Consider the following 22,370-nt stretch of genomic DNA (forward strand, 5'->3'; position numbering starts at 1 on the left):
AATATACATGTACTGTATGAACAGAGGTTTTTTTTCTTTTTTTAAGGGAGACAGGGTTAAAACCCCTAAACCTAGACTTTAATACCTCCCGTTTCTCATAGTTTGGAGGATTTCTCAGGCCAGAACCTCATGGAGAAAACGTTTATGAAAAAACAAAAAAAAGAAAACATCTAAAAGAGAAACCAAATAACAGCAACATGTACAGAAATACAGTAACTTTGCAAAAAAAAAAAAAAAACAACAGACATGCTAATGTTCTAATCTCTGGAAATAACACATTGAAAAAAAAAGAAGAAGCTAAATAGGCAGTAACGTCTGCACATTGTTTACAACACAACAAAATATCAACAAAAGGAGGAAAGACCCATAATCCTTTACCACGCTGACGACCATACTGCATAAAGAATAGGAGTATTGGTAATCGTACCAGTCTTGCATGAGTATACATTATGAGGGCAGTAATCTGTGAAGTAAAGCTACAGTCCAACCATGGTTATCTACAGGAAAACAAACCACTCTCCGTATTTAACAGTTGATCAATTTAACATAACATACGAGAGAGAGAGAGAGAGAGAGAGAGAGAGAGGGTGAACTACGAGTATGAATTCTGCTTTTTTCTTCTTCTTCTGTGACAAATAAGCAAATAGAAACTGACGCAATAGAGACTAAGGCATGTGAAGGAGGTCTTTACATTTTCCTGGTCAGAAGACACTGTAGAAAGAGACCCATGAATCTTTTTTTTTTTTTTTTTAAATCTTTTTTTTTGTTGCTTTTTTTAAAATCTTTTTTATCTGATGCGATGGGGTGGTGCCGTGTGACATTGCATTGAGGCTTTCAGTGAATGTGACCCCCTGCCCACCCCCTCCCCTCCGCCATTTAACCTTAAAAACCACCACCCTCCCTCCTCTTCTTCTTCTTCTTCTTCTTCTTCCGCTGCTCTCGGGCGAGGAGATTACGCTTTACTCTCGTTGCCGTTGGTCTGGGGCGCCTCGTTGGGAACCGTCTTCACCTCGGCCGCGGCGTTCTTCACCTCCGTCTCGCCTTTCGTGCTCCCATCCTTCGCAGTCTTGCCACTGTGGGCGACGAAGGACGGGAGCGAGAGAGAAAAGAAAGGAAAAAAAAGAAGAGAGGGGAGACTGTTAACAGCGAATCACCAAGTATCTCTCTCTCTCTCTCTCAAAGCTAAACTGTCTGCTCTGAGCTTGCCTTTTGTGTCATTTTTCAAAGAAAGAGGAGAAAGAAAAAAAGGGGGGGGGGGACATGCAAGATGCTTTGAGGGAATTTGTTTTCCCTTCTGGAACTGAATGCATTTCACACATAATAGGATCAAGCTCGCTATCCTAGCCAGACATCAAATAAGAGTACATGGATGTCACAGCTATTTTCAAGGAACAATGCACGCTGATGTGGAATGAGCCGAGGCCAGTACAGTAGGCACAATGCACGTAGGGATGAAAAGACTGGAGGCATAACCTACAACGCACACTAACAATACACAAAGAGGATTACACGCCGTCTGGGCCGAACCGAGACACAATCGAAAGAGACTTTAAAGCCACTACTTTGCTTAAGTGGAACATTCCCCCCCCCCCCCCCCCCCCCCCCGTGTGGCAAAGCATTTGTGGTGACGTCGCCGCCGCGTCAGACGCGGTCGTCTCTTCTTCTGTGCCGGGCTCCTCAAATAGCAATTTAAAATCAATACGCTTTCCCCTTTTTTCCCGCCGACACGTATTCGTGCTCCCCGTTTCGGACTCGGCAAAGTCGGAGCCACGGGACATTTTTCCTCATCTCCCGATGTCACTTTAAATCATCTGCTATTTGTCCATACAAAAATAAAGCTTGCGACTCTGCCGGCATCTCCTTGAGCAGTCGTTCACAACGACCGGGTTCTGGGCCCACGGTTGAGGGCGCATTGTTAGCGCCAACCTCAATGTAAGAGTTTGGTGCGCCGGGTTTTTCCAACTAACATTCGAAAGCCTGAAACAAACACAGGACTTTCAAGCGGGAGACTGGTGTCCGTGGCCCCCGGTGCAAAACTAAAAGTGGTTTATTTTCGCCAGGTTAGCCACTTGATCCATTAGCATCGTTACGTCAGTCACATGACTCCTTTGTGTCGCTATAGTCCCGCGATTTGCTCGTCTCGTTGCGAGTCGTTCGTCACTCGGTGGCCACGCGAGTCGTCGACCTTGATTGTATCCTAAACCTAACCAAGCGTGTTAGTGTTGCCTAGACCTAACTTCCTGTTAAGTTTATTTTGAAAGGACACTATGCACTTTACAAACGTATGATGACAATCCGTACTGATGAGTTGAGAGCTAACGCTAGAGGGGGGGCACTGGCCACGCGGCAGTGTTTGAGTGAGATCGGTTTATTGGGGTTTCTCCCAGTCTTATATTCAACATACAGTATATTCCTGCAGTACACATTTGAGCCACACGGGGGAGCCTGTATGTTCGTCTTGTTTTGATAATTGTGACGCCAAAACATTTGCCTCTAATCCAAGAAGAGCTAGCAAAACCAATTAATTCTGATGTCAACGGCAATTAGAATATTTAAGTAACTGGATTACTTTTCCATTACTTTTTACCTCAATACCCAATGTGAAACCATAGAAAGATAAAAGAAATTAAATCTTTAAATCTGGTTTTAACCTGTGATGCTAGTTAATGCTTGTTTTGTGTTGTACCGTTATAATGTCATATGCTTTGTTTGTATTCTTTTTTGCTTTTCCTGGGTCTGTTTTTACCATGTAAAGTGCCTTTCGGTACCTTTTGAAGCACTATACAAATGCGTTGTCAGAATTACTTTTATTCAAAACTTAAGTACTAATGTTGATATGTTTCAGGCTGCAGTATTGATGCTTGGGAACGTGCTGCACAGTTTTTGCCACCAGGGAGTGCCTGATAAGTAGAAGTTTCTTATCCAATGCACTTGGCAAAAGTTTGCCTTCAGGGCTTTCTGCCAGAAATCTCCGAAGGTTGAGGCAAACAAACCTGCTTGGGTCTGAAAAAAAAAAGAAGATCATTGAATAAACACTTTCTGGCAGAAAGCCCCGAAGGCAAATGTCATTCATGTGCTTCCTCTATCGTTGTTTACCTGCTTTTAGCAAAAAGAGACCGTTTTACCGGCGGCACAGTGAAACGTGTAGGCAGGGAACATATGGCTGTTCCTTTGGTTAAGTGAAACTACGTCCCAGCATCCGCCTTTGTCTCTGGCTGCAAACATAATCGACGCTATGCGCATTCAATGTGGGCGGGCGGCTTTGTTCAGTGTGCTACACACACACACACACACACTTCACGTGATGTTGTTGCCCCCTTTTACTACTTTACAAACTAAATAATTGCGACATTTCCTCCCAGTGGAAGCATTTCTTACACTGCTGTTGGAGGCCATTGTGCGAGACTTTCATCATGTAGTGTTAAAAGTGTGCACATCGGCATGGGAGTATATCGTTTTTTTTTTTTTTTTACTATTAACGTCTTTTTATTCTGCTAGTAATCCCCATTTGTTGTTTATTTTATCCAACATACTGAGAATCCATCTTCTATCACCTTGCTGCAATGTCTGACCTTTAAACTGCAGCATCTATTAACTAAGTCATTCACGTCAACGGGCATCATCACAGAGATAAATGATACGTTACTTTATTACTTCGAGCACCGTTTTAGAACAATCCAGGATTTGGTTCTCTCGAAATAACGAAAGAAAAGAGGCGCTTACATAAATCAAGAGAAATTCGAAGCTACACTAACTGATTTAAAGCTGCATTTGAATTGTTTTTAATGTGTCGTGTAGCCTGTGGAAATGTTCTAGGGGAGACGTTTCTCTACTCGCTTTCCCTACAAGAAGCCTGCCAAGACATTCCACGGGTTGGAGAAGGATCGCCACATAGATCAGCGGGGGAGCGTTATGAAGAGTTATGAAGAAAAATCCCTCCAATGACAAGTTAAGTTTTATCAGGTGATTGTTGAGCTGACAGGAGCCATGTTTCCAACGAGCTCTCAACTCCCCATACTTCACCACTGACATCTTCCTCTGGCCGTGGGAGTGGGCAAAGTGGAAGATGAAGGAGGGGAGTGAGGAGTGATTGTCAGTAAGCCTCTGTAATTCATCCCGTGGCTATATCTTAACGTCCTCACAGGATGCCAGGAATAAAAAAAAAACCCTGGGGGCAAAAAAAACCTCCCTACGTAACCCTTTCATAGCGGCGCTGAAACGAGGGCTTTTCTTTCTGCGGGGATTAAAACAGAAGAAGATTCATTTTAATTGGCGCCGCAAAAAAATGAAGAGGACACTGCCTGGAGGTCATTTTGTGACAGGTATTGAATTTACTTGAACGAGCTAATCTGGTGTACCGCCGCTACGTGAGAGAAAAAGGGCTTCGGTGGAGTTCCCCACGCAAAGATGTTTACGTTACTCTTAAACAATAATTTCTCACTTTGTTGTGCAGCGGGACTTTTTTTTGTCTTCACCGGGACAACCGAAACTCCGCTAGCTACATATTTTTGTAGAGATATATGGCTGCAGTTCACTCCAGCTGGGACAACCGAAACTCCGCTAGCTACATATTTAGTAGAGATATTTGGCTGCAGTTCACTCCAGCTGGGACAACCGAAACTCCGCTAGCTACATATTTTTGTAGAGATATATGGCTGCAGTTCACTCCAGCTGGGATAACCGAAACTCCGCTAGCTACATAATTTTTGTAGAGATATATGGCTGCAGTTCACTCCAGCTGAGACAACCGAAACTCCGCTAGCTACATCATTTTTGTAGAGATATATGGCTGCAGTTCACTCCAGCTGGGACAACCGAAACTCCGCTAGCTACATATTTTGTAGACATACTGTATATGGCTGCGGTTCACTTCATAACTGGCATTCACTTACGAGGCATTTATACACTGGGGACATGATAGATTAACATCAGGAACATGCTAAATTCCCACAGTTTCGTATATATCTTATATATATTTTGTATCAATACTATTCACACATGTAGCAATGCTAATTTGCGGCAGTTGCAACACTTTTTTTGGGGGGGATTCTATAGACCCAGAATCGTGCCTGGTAATCTGTCATATTGTCATATACTGTCAAGATCGAAAGGAGTATTAATACACATATATATATATATATATATATACACACGTGCAAATGAACTGCACAAAAAACACTGTGTAAAGGCGTTAAAATAGAAGATAATAGTCTTCTTACAATTAGCCGTCAAATCAAACAGCAAGTGCACAATGCAAACATGCTGCAAGGATGAGTGTTAAGATTTGAAGAATTTATGATGATATCATAGTCATTAAAGCTACTATAAACAGTATAACTACAGTTAAGTAAGAGTTAAACCAGATTATCTGAACCACTATATTTTGAGGTTACGGTATTTCCACAGGTCCAAATTATTTTCTTCTGAAATTCCTGTCACAATGGACGTTTGTCCAAACCCTGCTTCTTGTCTTCTTACGCTGAAATACAACAAAGACTTACAGGCCCTATAACCACGTACAGTAAACACATTATGGTTCTTCACTGCCAGTGTTGTCTCACCAATACTGAATGATCAAAATTGTCTATTTATTTCTTGCTAAAACCAGAGCGTGGACCGTTGTTGACTCGACGCAGAGAAGTAAATGAAATAGAAATAGAATACTAGGAGTGTCTTATACCTGTGTGTACATTATTGCATCTGAATTTCAGTTTGGAACTCCGTGTTTAAGAGTTTTAAAACAAAGTGAGGTTAGAGGTTTCTAAAACGTTCCTTTTTATAAAATTGAAAAACCTGTGGCGCTAACATCATCGACTCATGGTTAGCATAGCTGAAGACCTGGAGTGAGAACAAGGCGTGTTAAGAAAAAAAAGCGACCAGCCGAATAATCACAGAGATAATGTGGGTGAAGCTGTATGGCAGGAGAGAAGTTGACTCCGTATAGGTGAGCAAACACACATGTGGAGGGTGGAGTTGAAATGAAGACAGGCCTACACGTCAGGACAACATCTGGCATTCTTAAAAAGGAAAAGTCCACCCTTAAATGTTCATAACCATCAACCATACAAGCAAAAAAACTGTGTTTGGCGTTTCCAAATTTTCACCTGAAAAGACCTTCAATAAAAGGTGAATGCACCGCGTCACTGGCTAGGCATACAGCGTTTGAAAACTGAGGCATGTGTACAAACTGTAACATGATTTCTGGCTGCAGTCAGGTATATAACGAGGCTGTTGTTGGCCGAGACGTCGGTATCTCTAATACTGATGCCGAGGCCACAAATCTACGGAAAAGCAGCAGTGCTCAGAAGCCGTGATGACAATCTGAGAGGCTGCACATTTTGTTGTTATTTTTAGCGTAACATTACTTTTTGCACACAGTTCCTTCCCTGTGTCATCAAGATGAAAACATCTCCTGAACTCAGCCACAGTACAAGATTGCTTCAGGCTCTCAGCCCCCGGTTTTTTGTTCTGTGGATTTCTCCTGAATACTAAAGAAAGTAATCAACTGGGCATCTTCCATGGAGATTTCCATTAATTAAAGTTGATCCTATTCACCTGTAGTGTCTTGCAATATGTATAGAATTGTACAATACAATTAAAAGGCTATTTTCTCTAAATTAGCTTTTTACTTCTCATACTCTGAGCCAAATATCTCCTTTTCTTTGAAACATCAAACTTTCCCGTTTCATTCCTATCTATATTCTGAAGGGTTTTTGACTGAGTGAACGGTTCAAATATCATCTGTAGCCTAATTTAAAGAACACTTAATTACTAAAAGCATGTCAGAAATAGATGTTTTATAGAGCTATAGACATTTTCTGAGATGCCCCCTCTGTAAAAACCTTTGACTAATAAGTCAATGCAATTAAACAATAATCCATATATTCAAGGTTAAGAATGTTGTTCTGGAAATGTATACAAAATGTATAAATAGGTGCCTCATATTTAAACATTTTCAAAAAAGTTTCATGCCAATAATATGTCCTTCTTTTAACCTTTTCACCAGGGGTGTCCCAAACTTTGTCTTGCTTATGCCTAAATATTCATAATTATTTAAATGCTGAAATATAATAAAAAAATCCTTCAAACATTTTGACTTTTTTGGGGAAATAATCACATAGAAGTTGCCTTCTGCTCCTGGCAGGCGCAAACATGAGTCATGCATTTGAGGGTGAACTTTTCCTTTAAAAAAAAATGACACACTTGCGGGCTACAGGGATGCTACCAGAGCGGAGGTGACAAGGTGAGGAATGGGGGTAGTGAAGTGTTCATACTCATTGTGGGCTGGTGTGGTCGAGTCTGCGCACAGGGCATTGGGCGCATCCTTGACCGGGCCATCTACTTGTAAGTCCTTATTCTGGGTGCTGTCAGGGGCTTTGACTGTGTCACGCTGGCTGACTGGCTCTGAGACAGGGGGTGCTGGGTTGGACGAGGGGAGAGCTTTTGGGGTGTCGCTCAGGTCGACCAGGGGCCCGACCTCAGGTTGGGTGTTAGCATTAAGCGGACTGGACTGGGCAGCAGGGCTGTTTTTGGGGGAGGCCCTGGCAGGGGCGGCTTTGGTCGGGCTGGAGGCGCTGATGGTTAGCGCGGTGCTCTCACTAGCAGGACTGCTCTGCGCCGTGCTAAAGCTCTCAGGAACTGAGTTAGTGGCGGTGGAGGGGAGCAAGTTTACCACCGTGGAGGTGGTGTCTGCAGCAGCGGGCCTGTTCGGTGGGGAGGGGGGGCAAGACAAAACAAGGAAGAAGAGGGAGGAGTGAACACATAGAGCCACAAGAAAAGTGAGGTAAAGAAAGAAGAAGGACAGCGAGAGAAATAAAAGGGGGCAAGGCGGAGAGAGAGTGCAGGTCAGGGCATAAAACAAGGCAGAGTGAGTGCTACTGTGCAGCAAAAGAAATCTACACAATCCAAAATGTTAGCAACAAAGTATTTGTGGAGGGGTAAAAAATAATAAATAATACAACAGTACACTACAGAAAGGATGTGGGAGTTTTGGAAGTAGGATGCGTATATGGTTTTTTCCAAAAAAAGGAACAAAGCTGTTGGTCTGAATGGGTTCATTGGACTAGTCGCTTGTTTGATTACTCATTCACACATTGGGTGTCTGCATTGGGGAAGTCCTTCGTCAGGGAAAACATTTTCCCAAGATAGAGTGAGAATATTAATATTTCTTTGTCAAAATTCAGCCCATACGCCTGGCTGTTATGATTGAGTGGTCACGCATACAGACACCGGGGGGGGGGCTTGATCTGGCCTAAATTTGTGACTAATAGTCTTGTACTTTACAGTATAATTGTGCACCCATGTCATATGGAGAGTGTGCAAAAGGGGCATCAATACGAATGAATTACATCGTGGCAGTACGACCCGATGGTCTTTACACTTGAGCAATATATAAATCTAGTTTGGGCCTGGCGACAATGATTGTAACACAAAGATTTGATTCACCTCCCTATGAAGAAACCATGCAGATAGACCAAAGTCCAGGACACCCCCTAGACTGGGGAGGTGGTCCCGTTCCATACTCACTCAGGTCCTGTCAAGGGCGTGGTCTCGTTGGGCTCAGTGGGACCCCCTCCTTGGTTCGGGGTTGGTTCTTCCTCCGTTCTCACCTCAACAATCGGCTCCTTAGACTCATCTTTCCTGTTGTCAGACGGGCAAGTTAGCGAACTGACACAATCACTGTGTTTCCTATTAATATGTTAAACACCGACAGGTCCCAGAAGAGCCGTCAGACACGCAACCGCTGGCGTCCCACGCACACAGTGACACAATCTACCTCTGTAGCACATGTTACACGTGCAACAGGAGAGTCTACTTCAAGGGAAAGCCTGGTGATCAGAAACAACGGGGCTAAAACATGCAAAAAAGCCCAGCATCGACCTTGAAGCTGTAACACACACACACACACACTCTTTTTATTCCCCCATTTGATCGTCCTCCACCTGCCGGCTCTGATTGTAGGCTTCCCCCGGGAGCTTGTCTGTCATCCTCGCGCTGCTCTCCGATTGTGCCGAGCTTTAAAGTGTTTTCTCGCTGTCAGTGACATCTTCAGATCTGAGGTGCCAAATATCAGCTCTGTACATATTTAATGTGAGCCATTTAGTTGAAATATCTATTTATTGTTGAAGTTCACAGCTGGTGCAGCGAGAGACATATTGAGTCAAAATATTGGACTGAATTTTGATTAAACAAAGGAAAACATGGAATACATTAATTATGACACGATTTAATGTTTACAAAAGGTGTCTGTTAAACACATTTATTTTTTTAAGACTAATTCAACATTATGACAATTCCAAGCTGTTCATTTTAACACTTTTGAAGATGGAATATCAATTGGCATGGATCAAAGCATCCCTGCACTATTAATATAATCACAATAGGTAACACTTTATAATAACTGCATGCTATGACGCATTAGTTAAGTATGAGTAAACACTTAATTCATTATTTATAAAGCATTGTTCCACACTTTTATAAATGAAGTATTATATAATGCTTCATAGCGCGCAGTTATTATAAACAGCCACCTCGTTTTTGTTGTATCGAAAGACACTTTAAGAGTCGGCTATTCATTTTGTTCTCCCATTTAGTGGCACACTTAGTTTCAAGCCTGCTTCTCTATTGCCAACATTATCCCAATTACTATCACAGTTAACATGAATTACACATGCACCGCCCCAACCATGCTAGCTAGCTAGCGCTAGCTGGTGACTAAGCGTTTGTTAGCGGCATCGGGAATTAAGTTTGGTACTTTGGGTTCCTGAATGCATTTAGATGGAACTGACGTCACTCTTCTCATATCAGTCTGTTCCTTCAAAGCCACATTTAATTGAATCTATTTATTTGGCAACTTGGGAGCAACGACACCAGCTGTAAACACTTTTGACATTCTCGCGTAGAGTTTTTATGACGAACCTGTTAATAAACGATTGTCTGTTTCCTTGTCCAGCTCAAACAGACCAACATTATAATTCATGTTGGTGCATGTTTGAGTCCACCCGAAGAATTTAAGTTTAAAATTGAGTCTGTTTTGAGTTCTGCTTTGGTCTCCACCAAGTCGCTATATCTTTTAATAAAAGCTGCCAAAACTATGAGCTGAAAGATGCGAAAAAACTCCATAGAAGTGAAGGGAACATCCTTCTACACTAAACAGTCACATGATCCACGTATACATTGAACACCGATCAGTCTAGCTTTAAATAAGACAATAGAAAATGATCCGTCACAACACGACGTTCACTTACGTGAATGCAGCCTGGCCCTCCTCAAGGTCCTTGCTCTTAGCACCCGGTCCGGCCTTCCCACAGAAGTTCACAGCGATGCACATGAGGAGTCCACACTTGTTGAGGAAGTAGCAGGTGACATCCACGCCCACCAACAGCAGGAAGAAGACAACAATGAGGATGCCCACGATCGCTCCGGTGCCCAAGCCTGAGCCACCTTCCACGGCATCTGAAGGACAAGGACAAGGGGACACACAAGCAAAAACAGGCAGGAAAAAAAGAGGAGGAGAAGAGGAGTTAGGGGAGAGGAAAGGGTTCAACATGAGGGAGAGGGGATAGAAAGAAAGTTAGAAAGAGAGAGAGAGAGGGAGAGGGAGAGAGAGAGATGATGAGGAATGCAGTCAAGCTTTTAATACACGGCTTCAGGTGTCAGTTGTCACAACCTCGAGTGTGTCGTTCTTTCGGGGAGAAGTTGGAGACAAATCAGGAAATTAACACAGTGAAAGGATATTAAAAAACCATCCCTTTCCTCAGAGCTACTTGATATTTACTTTTGGAAATCATCATGGCCGACACACTTGAGGTGTTCAATTTCACACACAATCGGAGAAACTTCCAGGGAAGAAATGTAGTTGGGTGGTGGTGTACTATAAATCAAACAAATTTAATATTACACTACCTTTTTAACCCTTCAATGTTGATTGTTTTGTGCATCACAGGGCTTCTGTGTCACCTTCACAATAGTCTGATATCCTTTGAGGCGTTCAATGTCTCAGTGGATGACAAATATGAATATCTGTACCAAATTTCACGGCAATCCATCCAGTAGTTGTTTTGACAGTTTGCACACATTTTGTCAGAGGCTTTTCAAAGATAACGTGCAATTAATTGAGCTATTAATCATGCAGCGTATTGAAAACAAGCATTAAAAGCCTGCTTCATTGTAAAGATGTCTGAGTCCCTGTCAAGGTAATGGAAGACTTTTATGTTGGACATACATATCTCAACCTTGAGGTTTCTCAGGTTCAGTGATCTTACATCAACACGGTGTAAATGCAGTGCAAATACTACATATTATAATCCATAGATTACACATCATTTTCAGAATGTTTTTGGCCTTTGATCAAAATGCATCTTCAGTTCTGACATACCGGCCTACTACCTTTCTTATTGGGATACATTGCGTCACAATTACAGAGGCATTCTTGGAAGCCTCGATGTTCTTAGCCTAGAGGTTCAGAAGCAGGCCACTAGAGTAGACGTACATGGTAATAACAATCTATTTGCAAAGAATATATCAAAGAAAAAAAAAACGTAACTAAATATTCTTTAAAGATAATATCGCTGATGTGGGTCAGAGGCCACCTTACAAAGAGAGGAACCTAGCTGAATCGTTTTTTTTTTTTTTACAGCTGCTTCAAAACTCTCTGAGGGAACGTGAAAGTTAAAAAGGGTTATCTGAGCAGCTGTTTATCTCAACATACGCAAGCTGTCAACATATTTATAATTCCACCTTGAGGGTTATTTCCTCTGTCAGATTATTCCACATACACAAATGCCCGTGCAGGTTCTAGACGGGACGGAGGACGTAGGTCCAAGGCTGGCTCAGGCTTCGAGGCTTTGCATTTCAACAACGGCTTTCGACTAGCTCCTCTCCCATCGTTTGTTTTCTTGGCATTTGATGAACAAACCTGGGCTATTAAATGCTAGCCAAATTTCCATCTTTGCATGCAACCCACAAGTGCATTTTAGCAGAAAAAGCTCAAGACTTCTTTGAGGAAAAAAAAACAGAGAATGCATGCAATGTTTCTTTGACCTCTCAAAGTTTTGACGAGAATTATTCACGGTTCAGTCACGACAAGAGATTGAACCGTCTAAAAATACACAACATGCAGCCAGACTTTCACTTTATGAGGATAGAACACAAGCTACTTACCACAATGCTTCAAATAGGAAAAAAACAAAACAACATTTGAGGTACAATGCTTACTTACTGACTCACTGTGCATTATTGATGCGAGTGGTTTTCAACACATTCTTTTTATTCTTATTCCGGAGGCCCATGTACGTTATATAAGAGTGGAATAAAAGATAAAAAAACATTTCTGTTTCCCGAGGGGAGTTTAAATGTGATTGGTTGTCTCCAGGTTGTTGCTCCATGTGCTTCAAAAGGAGATTTGCATGAAGTTGAATCTCTTCAACTTACCCACATTGTGCTGCCGGGTGCCTTTTCAGCCCTTTGAGTAGTTGTGGGTGGAATGCTTTTCAAAAGTTGCCACCTCGACGTTGTCCAACTAAAGGACGTGAAGGTAGAAACGGATGCAAAATGCCCCTTCACGCATTTTTTTTTTAGGGAGGCTCTGCTTGAGGCAGTAAAGATTGTGGCTATCAATTTGCCAGTGCCTGTAAAGGATCAAGGGCTCATCAATCTGAATGTGAACGCTGCAGGTTGAGGAACATCTATGAATCTATGTAAACCGATAATGCCCACGTGCCTGAAGGTGGGGATAAGGAGCAGGAAATAGACTCAATGCAATATATATGTTTTGCGGGTCTGAACGCTGCATATAAAACATATATATAAACATATTTCTAAAACCCAGAAATGTGTTAGTATTTTTGCCCTAGACTCCTTTTTCTCATGGGGTTCTTGGTTAGATGCCTGCAATGAGGTCTGTGGATAACAAAAGCCTAAAGCAATTTGAAAGTGTTGTTCTACGACAAAAGAAGTCAGTAAAAGTCCAGACTCGGGAATATTGAAGCTTAATTTATATTTATTTATTTACTCCTTTACAAGAGTGTCCTGGCCTTAAACGGTTGCTTACAAGTGAGACCACTAAATGACATCACTCGTGTAAGTATCATAAGGAACGTGTGTTTGCCACAGAGCTTATTTTATATTTTAATAATCCAGAATCCAATGGATAAATCCCGTTGGGGGGGGGGGAACTAGTGTGGCGCTAACTTCTGAGGCTGGCCGACAGAAATACATCATCCCTGCAGCGCGATATAGATATAGAAACAGCTTTGTAAAAATGAATTCTTCAAAAAACTACAAGGGGTGTACCTTGAACTTCTCAATATATAACAGAATTTGCTCCAAACCGTCCAACATGAATTCATGTGCCAGGGGGGGTCTCGAGCTGCCCTTTCGTGAGGCCGATTGATCACATTAAGACACATTCATCTTAGAAGAGAAAGAGGAAGCAGTTTTTTTTGCACTGCCTTCACTACCAGATTGTGACGCAGCAAGGTGGGTTGTTACACCGTTGCTTGTGTATTTTAAAATGACAAGAATAACCAACAGTAGAATGATTTAAAGACCCAGTGAAATGAATCTTTAAAGTTCTAAGTTCTAAAAAAAAACGCACACATTATCCAATCAAATGGGATTTTGGGGGGCGACCGCCTAAACTCTTTCATCATTTAAAAACCAAACTTGACTGTTAACACTCGACTGAGCCATTATAAGAGCATCATTTTGCCTTGACATGGCTCTTTATCGCATGACTATTCTTTTTAAACACCGTATGTAGTGATGAACATGACTCGGGCCACTAACTTTAACCGTGGCTTCCGTTAATTTACGTACAGGAAATGTATTTTTCATCGGCCCAGTTCATTTGACACGTTTACCATTGACTGATTAGAATCTCCAGACTTTACGAGTTGACGAGCACTGCCTGAACGCACCGTTAAACTAAAGTAACTGACACAAATCGGGGGGCAAATGATGGCCGCAATCCTCCGGGTCTTTGAAGTCGGGGACGGGACATGTGACCGGACATATTCAGCTTTAAAATACAATTTCCATTTTAAAGTCACCATCGTCCTTTCCTTTGCCATACACTGTATGCACTCCTTAATTTTCTCTGATAGCTGTGTTGCCACCGCTCCCCGTGTGCTTAAAGGTGACGACAGTGTTGCAGACAACACTTGTTTTTCTTCCTCTGCCAATTGCTTCATTTGCATTTTAACAGGCACAATAAATCATGTGGCATGCATTCATTGCCGAGGGGGTGGGGGGGCGTTCTCTCCCCGAGTGCTCTCGCTGAGGGAGAAAGCACAAATCTTAGTGTCAGGGGTGCACGACAGAAACATTTCTCTTTACAGGCTTGTCAGGTACAGTACTGTGCCGGTTCCCACAGTAGACTGCTGATAACAAACTGCATGTGATAAGCCTCAATTTCACTGAAAACCACACATGGCTGAGCAATCAATAACTGGTCACTGTCCAGCATAGACAATCTGTCGGACTCCTGTGCGAGTACGTTGATGAAAAACCTTCATATTGGCAGTTAATTTACACATCATTACAGCACCAGAAGATGCATTTAAATAGAAAAGCTACCGATTGGAATGCTTGGTACTGGGGGCGCGAAGACTTTTATATTTAACTTCTCAAACTTCTTGCCGGCGCTTTCTTTACAAACTCGTGTTGTAAAACACGTTTGTCTCGTAACAATCCATCAGTTTTCTAAAAGACACTAAATGAGTCAGGCTGAATTTAAGGCAAACGGTTATGAAACAACTTTCCACGACATTTATGGGTGATAGATTGCTGCACCCGATAACAACAAGGTCAAATCTAAATGAGACTAGGAGAAGACGAAATACCGATAAGCTCAGAGAAGACAAGACGGTTCGTCACATCGTTGTCTTTGAGGTTCCAACACTAGAAATCGTTGTAGTTTTTGACTCGGGATACTCGCGCCGACAGAAACGATTAAGCTGTGAATCACTCCCGAGCTGCCTCGTGCCCCACCAGCAAACTGCTTTAAGCATTAGCTCTCCATTTCTTATCTGCATTGCATTGTGGAAAAATGCAGTCGTGTGCATCAACAGCACACTCATGCAAATCATGCACGTTTTTAGTAGTATGCACCGCGACTCCTCCGAGTGTACTTTGTTTTTTGCCACTTTTCCCCCCAGGTTTAAAAACACGTCATACTGAAAATCTGCTCGCAATAAACGGGTCTTTTTTTTTAGAATTGTAGTCGTACTCTAAAGCGATGAGGACCGTCACATGACCTGAAGGGCTCTCGTGGACTGGTGTAAATATCGGATGAAGCCTCTTAAGTAGGGAAGGCGTATTCACCTCCTGCCACATTCCATCGAATCCACTCAGTTCAACAAAAAAAAAAAAAAAAATCACGATTTGGAATATTTCACTTAATGAAAAATAAATATTTGTTCATGCAGCTTGCATAGTTTAGACATTGAAGCAGGGAAATATAGCCTCTAGATGTGATACTGTCATACTGTAATAAGGGAGTTTTAAGGGTTTAACAACTATATCACAAGTCAACATTGGAAGTAAGAATTGTAAACAGAACCCACATGTTGTAATTAGACCAACCATATAAATCAATCCTAACTATTGTCTGGCTTTCACTATGAAGATGATTGTATTTTTTTTCTTTTTTTCTGCAACGCCTCCCATGTTTGCATCCGCCACAGTGTGGCGCTGCTCCGCCGAGAACGTGAGCTTCAGGGATGCTTGCCGACTACCATCTCCCTCCCCTGACTGATTGAGATCTCTCTTCCCTCAGATGCAGGCGGCAGTGTGGGTGGAGGAATGGGATCTACAGCATTTAAAATTAAGATTTCAAACGGATGTGCATATTGGCTTGAAAAAAAACAACTAATTTTGATGCAGTGGAGGATGAAAGCAGGAAGCATTGGGAATCTATAATGTATCCAATTTAATACAGAGTGACAATATTGTTAAACAGTAGATGATTATTTTGTATTTCTTTTGTTATGTTTTTGCCTGTGCAATGAAATGAATAAGAATATGAAAATGCCCATTTGAATAAAAAAACACAACAACGACGACGCCAACAACGTGCAAGTCGAAGTTGCGGAACATGACCAAGAGGATTAAACGACAAGATTACAGAATCTATGCGACTCACACCGATTCAATTTGAATTTCTATCGATGCGAACGCCTCGTTAGCACCTCGAAGCCCACAGAGCGAGGAAAACAATGTTCGGGCTACGCAAAAAGAGGGACGCCTCCTCTGTGGAAGTCGCTGCAAGTCTGTATGCAGCGGGCGTAGAAATATTCTGTTGATATGCAACGTAAGTACGTCTGATGCACATATTTAGATGGAAGATCCTGATTAGCAGAAATGTAAAATCACTCAGCACTGATCAGCACGATCATTACTCAGTAGGCCCTGATGAACAACGGGAGGGACTAACGAGTGACGAAGAACACCTCGAGGGTGTCGTAAGCTCTTATTATCTTTGTGACAGAACTTGGTTGAGATTAAACAGCAGTGCCTGGGATAATAAATTCGAAGGAATACCGAGTCTCATTTTTAGATCGCAGGAAGGCCAGAAGGGCATTTTTTTCAGAGATGACCAAAAGCTCCCAAAAAAATAAAATAAATAAATTTGTCTCTTTGCCAATAGAATTCTCCACCTGTCTCCTTATTACTGTTTGGCGGAATCCAGGCTAAAATATCAATGTTATTTTACCTTCAGGCATTAAAAAGGGTTGAAGCAAGTTTTTTTGGCGCTCCTCAAGCGACATTCTCCTCATCCCATAGAAAGCCCCCTTCAGAGATCACGAATCAGATAGAAACACCTTTGAACATTTGCTTATTTGGAGCTGAAGTGCTCTTTGCTGCAGGAAGTTGAGTGCATGGCAAGGCCATCAAAAAATATAATATTTCGTAAAAAAAAAAACTAGTTTGTGGCGTTCGTTTTGTCTCTTTTTAAAAAATTACCAATACTTCCAAGCGTTCTGAAGCCGTTTTAGTTCGATACGACTGATCGACACCCAACCCATCTGCTGCACTCTATCATCTTCATTTTTCAAATGGTCGCCATAATGAAGGCTCTGTTGTTTTTTTTTTAACATTTTTCGAGACAGACAAAACAATCACCGTGCACACCTTGTCCGATTACTGAAAATGCATCGATGCTTTATTAATTCTCTCGCAATCAAAGTGCTGTTGGTCGTGGCCGTAGGTGATTCTGGTCTCTTCGTGTACACGTTGATTTTAATGGGCTCATTTGTTCAAAGGCTTGAACAAATGGAAACGGTATAGACGGCTCCGAGTCACCCACACTCTGACGGTCATTTTGGAGTCTCGTAACTCTTAAAATTAAATAGACGTTACATTAAATAGACGTTACATTAAATTGAATTGGTATAAACGTATTGCTCGACTACTTCAACAATAAGACGGAACTAAATGACACCGGTTTATGTTCGACAGGCAAAGGAAAGTTCAACAGAACATGTGTTTTCGTATCAGCCTTGTATCTGCACCTTGGTTAACGTTGTGAAACCATTGGTTAACCGTTAACGTGAGAAAAAAAAGTGTTTTTATGTTAACCGTAAAAAAAATAACCAACACAACTAGCGTGAATGAATAGCAACTGTCCTTTCTTACGCAACGTTACATAACGAGCGTAAGCAACTAGTGCAAAGTCAACGTTTTCTTTTATTTGACCGGCCCATCTCCATCACTCCCGCCCATAAACCCATTATTATACCACGTAGCTTTCAATTACAGTCGCTTAACATGCTACGTCACGAGGCTCTGAATGACTCCAAAAAATTTCAAAATGTATGGTATTTGTTGTTTTGCGTGAAACGTACAATGCAACATTTTTTGCACCCGACTGGGCCAGAAATATGACTCTGGAAATATGACTCTGGTCTTGTCAGCAGCGAAGCCGGAATGAGCAAACCATTGAGCCACATAACACAAGGATGGGGAGGGATTAGGGGGGACGTAATGTAGTGGTGGACAAAGCATGGGATTTTAACAACGGAGAATGCTGTAAGCTTCCTGTTTCCTGCAGACAGTCAGTCTGGATTTTTGTCGACCAATAGTTACAAGCAACATATTTTTGTGGGATTTGATGCAAAAGCATTTTTAGCAATTACTCTGTCTGTGTTGTGTCCTGCTGAACACGGGTTGAATTCCTGCTTACATCACGTTAGCTAGCTAAAACCAATCGCCCAATGTTTGGCTAGTTGCATATGAAAATCTATTTTCGTGCTGCTGGATCTCTGAATGTTTTGAAATGGATGAGACAACTTAAACAAATATATATATATATATATATTTTTGCATGCATAAGGTTGAAACATGATAATATGACAGCAGTGTCCTGTCTTTATTATACACTAAAAGTGTATCTGATAACGTCATTGTTAATTCATTTGGACGCCTTTTCACTCTTTCATTATGTTTTCCAGAACATAAAACAAGTACAGCTCAAAATTCAAAGATTGTTCTATCTTTGTATTATATGTTTATGTATAATTGCAAAGCCTCTATACGGTACGTACCATTTGTTCATCGTTTTGTTCAAAATGCATACTGTATCTTCTTCTTTTAGGCTATAGCCAGGCTTATAATCGTTCAACATCTGGGTGTAACAGTGGTGAATGGTGTAATGCAACACTGAATGCAAGAATACAGTCACTTTTTGTGAAAGCTCCAGATGAAAAATATTGCTAAAATCAGATTCACAATCGAGGGCAAAAGTCAGCACTGTGTCACACGTCTTTCACTAAAGCTTCAGAAAGCCATTACTTTTCATGAAAGAAAAAAGAAACACAATTTATTTCAACCCTACAATTGTTACATGGAAATACACGGATATGTTACAAAAATGTCTCAGAGAATATAATAATTTCACATCATTTAAAATGATTTTTTTTTTTCTTTAGCGTTTAACAGCTGTTGCACGTTTTAGACATTTCTCTGCTTTCAGGTAAAAAAACAAAAAAAAGACCACAAAAAACAAAAAAATCCAGCGGGATTTCTTGTATTTTCTGGAGAAAACGAGTATGTACACGTTTGTCACGAAACATGATTAGTTTTTTTCTGCACAACCTTCTTTCTGTCCTCTCCTGACAAGGCGGTTACATAATTAACGTATTTCATAATATAATGTCCAAAATTAATAAAGTCTCTTGAAAAATCAATACTCTGACCATAACCAATATATTGTTTTCCCCAAAACATTTTTTTTAAATCCTTCCTCATTTTTGTACAACAGGACATTTCAAGCTTGTATCCCCCCCCCCCACCACCCAAAAAAACAACAACAACTGAAATTAGGCACAGCATGTGTACTCTTCACCTGGTTAACACATTCATAATGCTTGACTGAGGAGCTCCAAAAGCAGCTGCATAGCACATCAATGAATACTGGATCATGCCTTGTGTCAGCTTTCATGCAGTGTTCATGCTTTTACGTCATTTGTGACATAACGATGGAACGATGCGTCTTGTTTGATAGGCAATAAATTCCAAAATAAAAGTCTTTACGATTGCCATTTCTGGGTTAGCACATTTGTAGACACATAATCAAAACAGTGTAATGTAATTATTCTATTCGTCAACCCTCTCAAGATCACATTAAGGCATTATGAATGTGTTACGTATCGCACATCTAGAACAAAGTGGCAACACTTCGTCTACACAGTATCCCAACTGAGCACCCGAGTCCGACTTGTAGCGCGTTGACAAAACACCTTCTAAAAGTTGCCCCGTTCCAAAACTATTCATATACAACATGAAAACAAAAGAAATATCAACAGAATCTAAATTCCCCTCAAATTTGAGAATGATGCAAGTACTGAGCACCCTGTAATAACGTCATGAAATCAATGTCTTGACTTTTCATATTTTTATTATTTTTTTTCACCTTGCGTGTGACTGCACAAGGGTAAAAAAAAAAAAAAAAAGGCATAGAAAGCAAAGGATTCTGGGCCCCAATATTTCAAAAGGCTCAGACTATCCTCGTTCTCCTTGAACAAAATCAGTTTATGAGAGCCAGAGCACGGTAAGCATGGACAGCAGAAGAGCCGCCAGACTGTAGGTAACACACCGGCAACCGAGGGTAGCTGATGTTATAGACCCAACCACAGTTCACAAATATAGTATTACAATGTCCACACAACACAGTTTTTTTTTTTTTTTTTTTTTTAAGAGTGATAATTATAGCACAAGTGACAGAAGAAGAAAAAAAAAAAAAGCACAAACAGAGAGAACAAAATTTGTGTGTATGGCAATGTCATGGTCCAGAGGTGTCCAAGAAGATCACACATGAAGACAGGAAGAGGACACGGAGAAAAGGGAGGGAAGCGGGAGAGAAAGGAGGGAGAGAGATAGAAAAAATAAGGTCAGAAATACAGAAGTTCAACCGAGTGTAGGATTTATAAAAAAAAAAAAAAAAAAAAAGGAAGTCTAAGTTAGAGGAAGTAAAAAGAAGTCGTAGCATGTTACTATCACGGCAAACGACACATGGTTTCATGGCAAAGGGTGGAGGGCCACACAAATGGAGGTCATGGGGAATGACAACATGAAAGGAAGCGGTTTCAAAGACGGTACGGTCGAACCCCCCTCGGCGTTAAAGGGTCAGTACATGCAAAAATATATATATATTTTTTTTAATGAAATCGTGGTGCAGATATGCGGCAGGGTTTAGGAGACGATATAGACGACAACCTGGATGTGAGAACACATCCACAAGCCAGGCCATTATCTGTCATTTGTAAATGGCCAGTGGTGTAAATGTGAAGTAAATGCAAGTGTGTGTTACTCGCCACTAATCCAAAAAGCCTTATTGATTCCCCCCCCCCCAATGGCTCAATAATAAAGAAATTATGGACACAGCATGGCCTCTTGCCCCCCCCCCCCCCCCCCCCTAAAAAAAAATGTGCAGTGATGCTGGATTAAACTCACTAAAAGCAAGCAGCGTCATATTGGCAAAAAATATAGTAGTTATGAGATATGGATTTGACTCAGATTCAAGCAGGGAGAATGCACACCGACGGCAGACAAAATAACAGCGCTGTGTATTAGCCGCATTTTATGTTCCAATTTACATTTTTGCAACATTGCAGATACATTCGTTGGGAACGTTTTTCTCATTATGCTGATGAAACTAATCTGGGCGGCTTTATGTTTTCCTTCAAAACACATTTGCTGTTGTCAATTAGTCGTAAATGCTCGAGGAGACGATGCTTATGTTTACATGCACAAAATACTCAGCTGTTTGCCTTTTTTCTTTCATTTTTTTTTCTTCAGAAAAAGACATTGCCAAATAAAAAAAAATGGAGTACTTCACCAATAGGCACGTGTACATGCGGCCGTGCATGCATGCACAGTCACGTGGATGCGTGTCACGGGGGATCCTGATTGACTTTCCATTGGCATCGTTTTTAAGAAGTCCGACTCATTAAGCGCCGCCGCCGTTTAATGCGCCGTAAGAAGGTCATATCGCGTCTCGAAGGAGGGAGATCAGGCTGGTTTAAAATTAGCTGCGTTTCTCCAACAAACCAGAACTTTTTGGGGGCTTTTTCTTTTTGGAGCATGCATCTGTGCAAACTGAAGGCCGTAGCTGGCTTGTGTTCAATGCATAAAACCTCTATTTAGACACGTCTTCCGAATGGTCCACGGAACGCTCCTGCAACACGAATAATATCAACTTAATGGGAAAAATGCTCTCTTTGGAATAAGCCCCACTTCGGAATATCCAAACAGAATATGGCGTTTTTGCGTGATTTGGAAATATTGTCATATTTGGAATATTGCGTGCATGTAAACAGAGTCGATATTGGAGAGGCAAGTCGTCTCCTAAAAGATACACATATTACAGGTGGAACAAAAGGGCTGCTCTTTTGCGTTTGCTAAATGAGGAAACTTTTTTTTTTTCTTCCCCCACTAGATTTTTTGCTGAGTACGTCAGACGGCTGGTAGAAAAAGGAGTGGGGGCGTGGCAGAGTTCCCAGTAGGGCCACTTCTTCAGCTACCATTACACCACTGGTCGTGGCAGGGAGAATGCAAAAACCACACACATCCAAAACAAAAGCTGGTTATGAAGGTCAAGTCCATGACACGGGTGGAAGGGTGACCTCGTGTTGTCAAAACTGCTAAAAGCGAATTGCTGTGTTTTGTAGTTGTGTGTATATATATATATATATATATATATATATATATATATATATATATATATGTGTATATAAATATATAAAAAGGAGCAGCTGTTTTAAGCCAGCTGTAAAATTAAAATTAAACGCAGATGTTGTAGCTAAAAATAATACCTCAGCTAATTCACCACACATTTTGAAGTGAAAAGAAAAAAAAACAGCAGCTACTTG

General features: G+C 41.3%; 1 protein-coding gene across 1 annotated transcript in view; it reads right to left on the bottom strand.

The window, feature by feature from the left end:
• Positions 1-929: 929 nt before the first annotated feature.
• ncam1a (neural cell adhesion molecule 1a) overlaps positions 930-22,370 on the bottom strand; it is a 215,848-nt gene continuing 194,407 nt past the window's right edge. Inside the window, exons 18-20 of the mRNA XM_034550863.1 lie at positions 10,248-10,455; positions 8,527-8,640; positions 930-1,073 (exon numbers count right to left, since the gene is read on the bottom strand). Of these exons, the coding sequence (XP_034406754.1) occupies positions 953-1,073; positions 8,527-8,640; positions 10,248-10,455 (443 nt within the window). The 3' untranslated portion in view covers positions 930-952. The remainder of the gene's footprint in view (positions 1,074-8,526; positions 8,641-10,247; positions 10,456-22,370) is intronic.

Source organism: Cyclopterus lumpus, chromosome 14, assembly GCF_009769545.1.
Source record: "Cyclopterus lumpus isolate fCycLum1 chromosome 14, fCycLum1.pri, whole genome shotgun sequence".
In the NCBI taxonomy this organism is placed as follows: domain Eukaryota; kingdom Metazoa; phylum Chordata; class Actinopteri; order Perciformes; family Cyclopteridae; genus Cyclopterus; species Cyclopterus lumpus.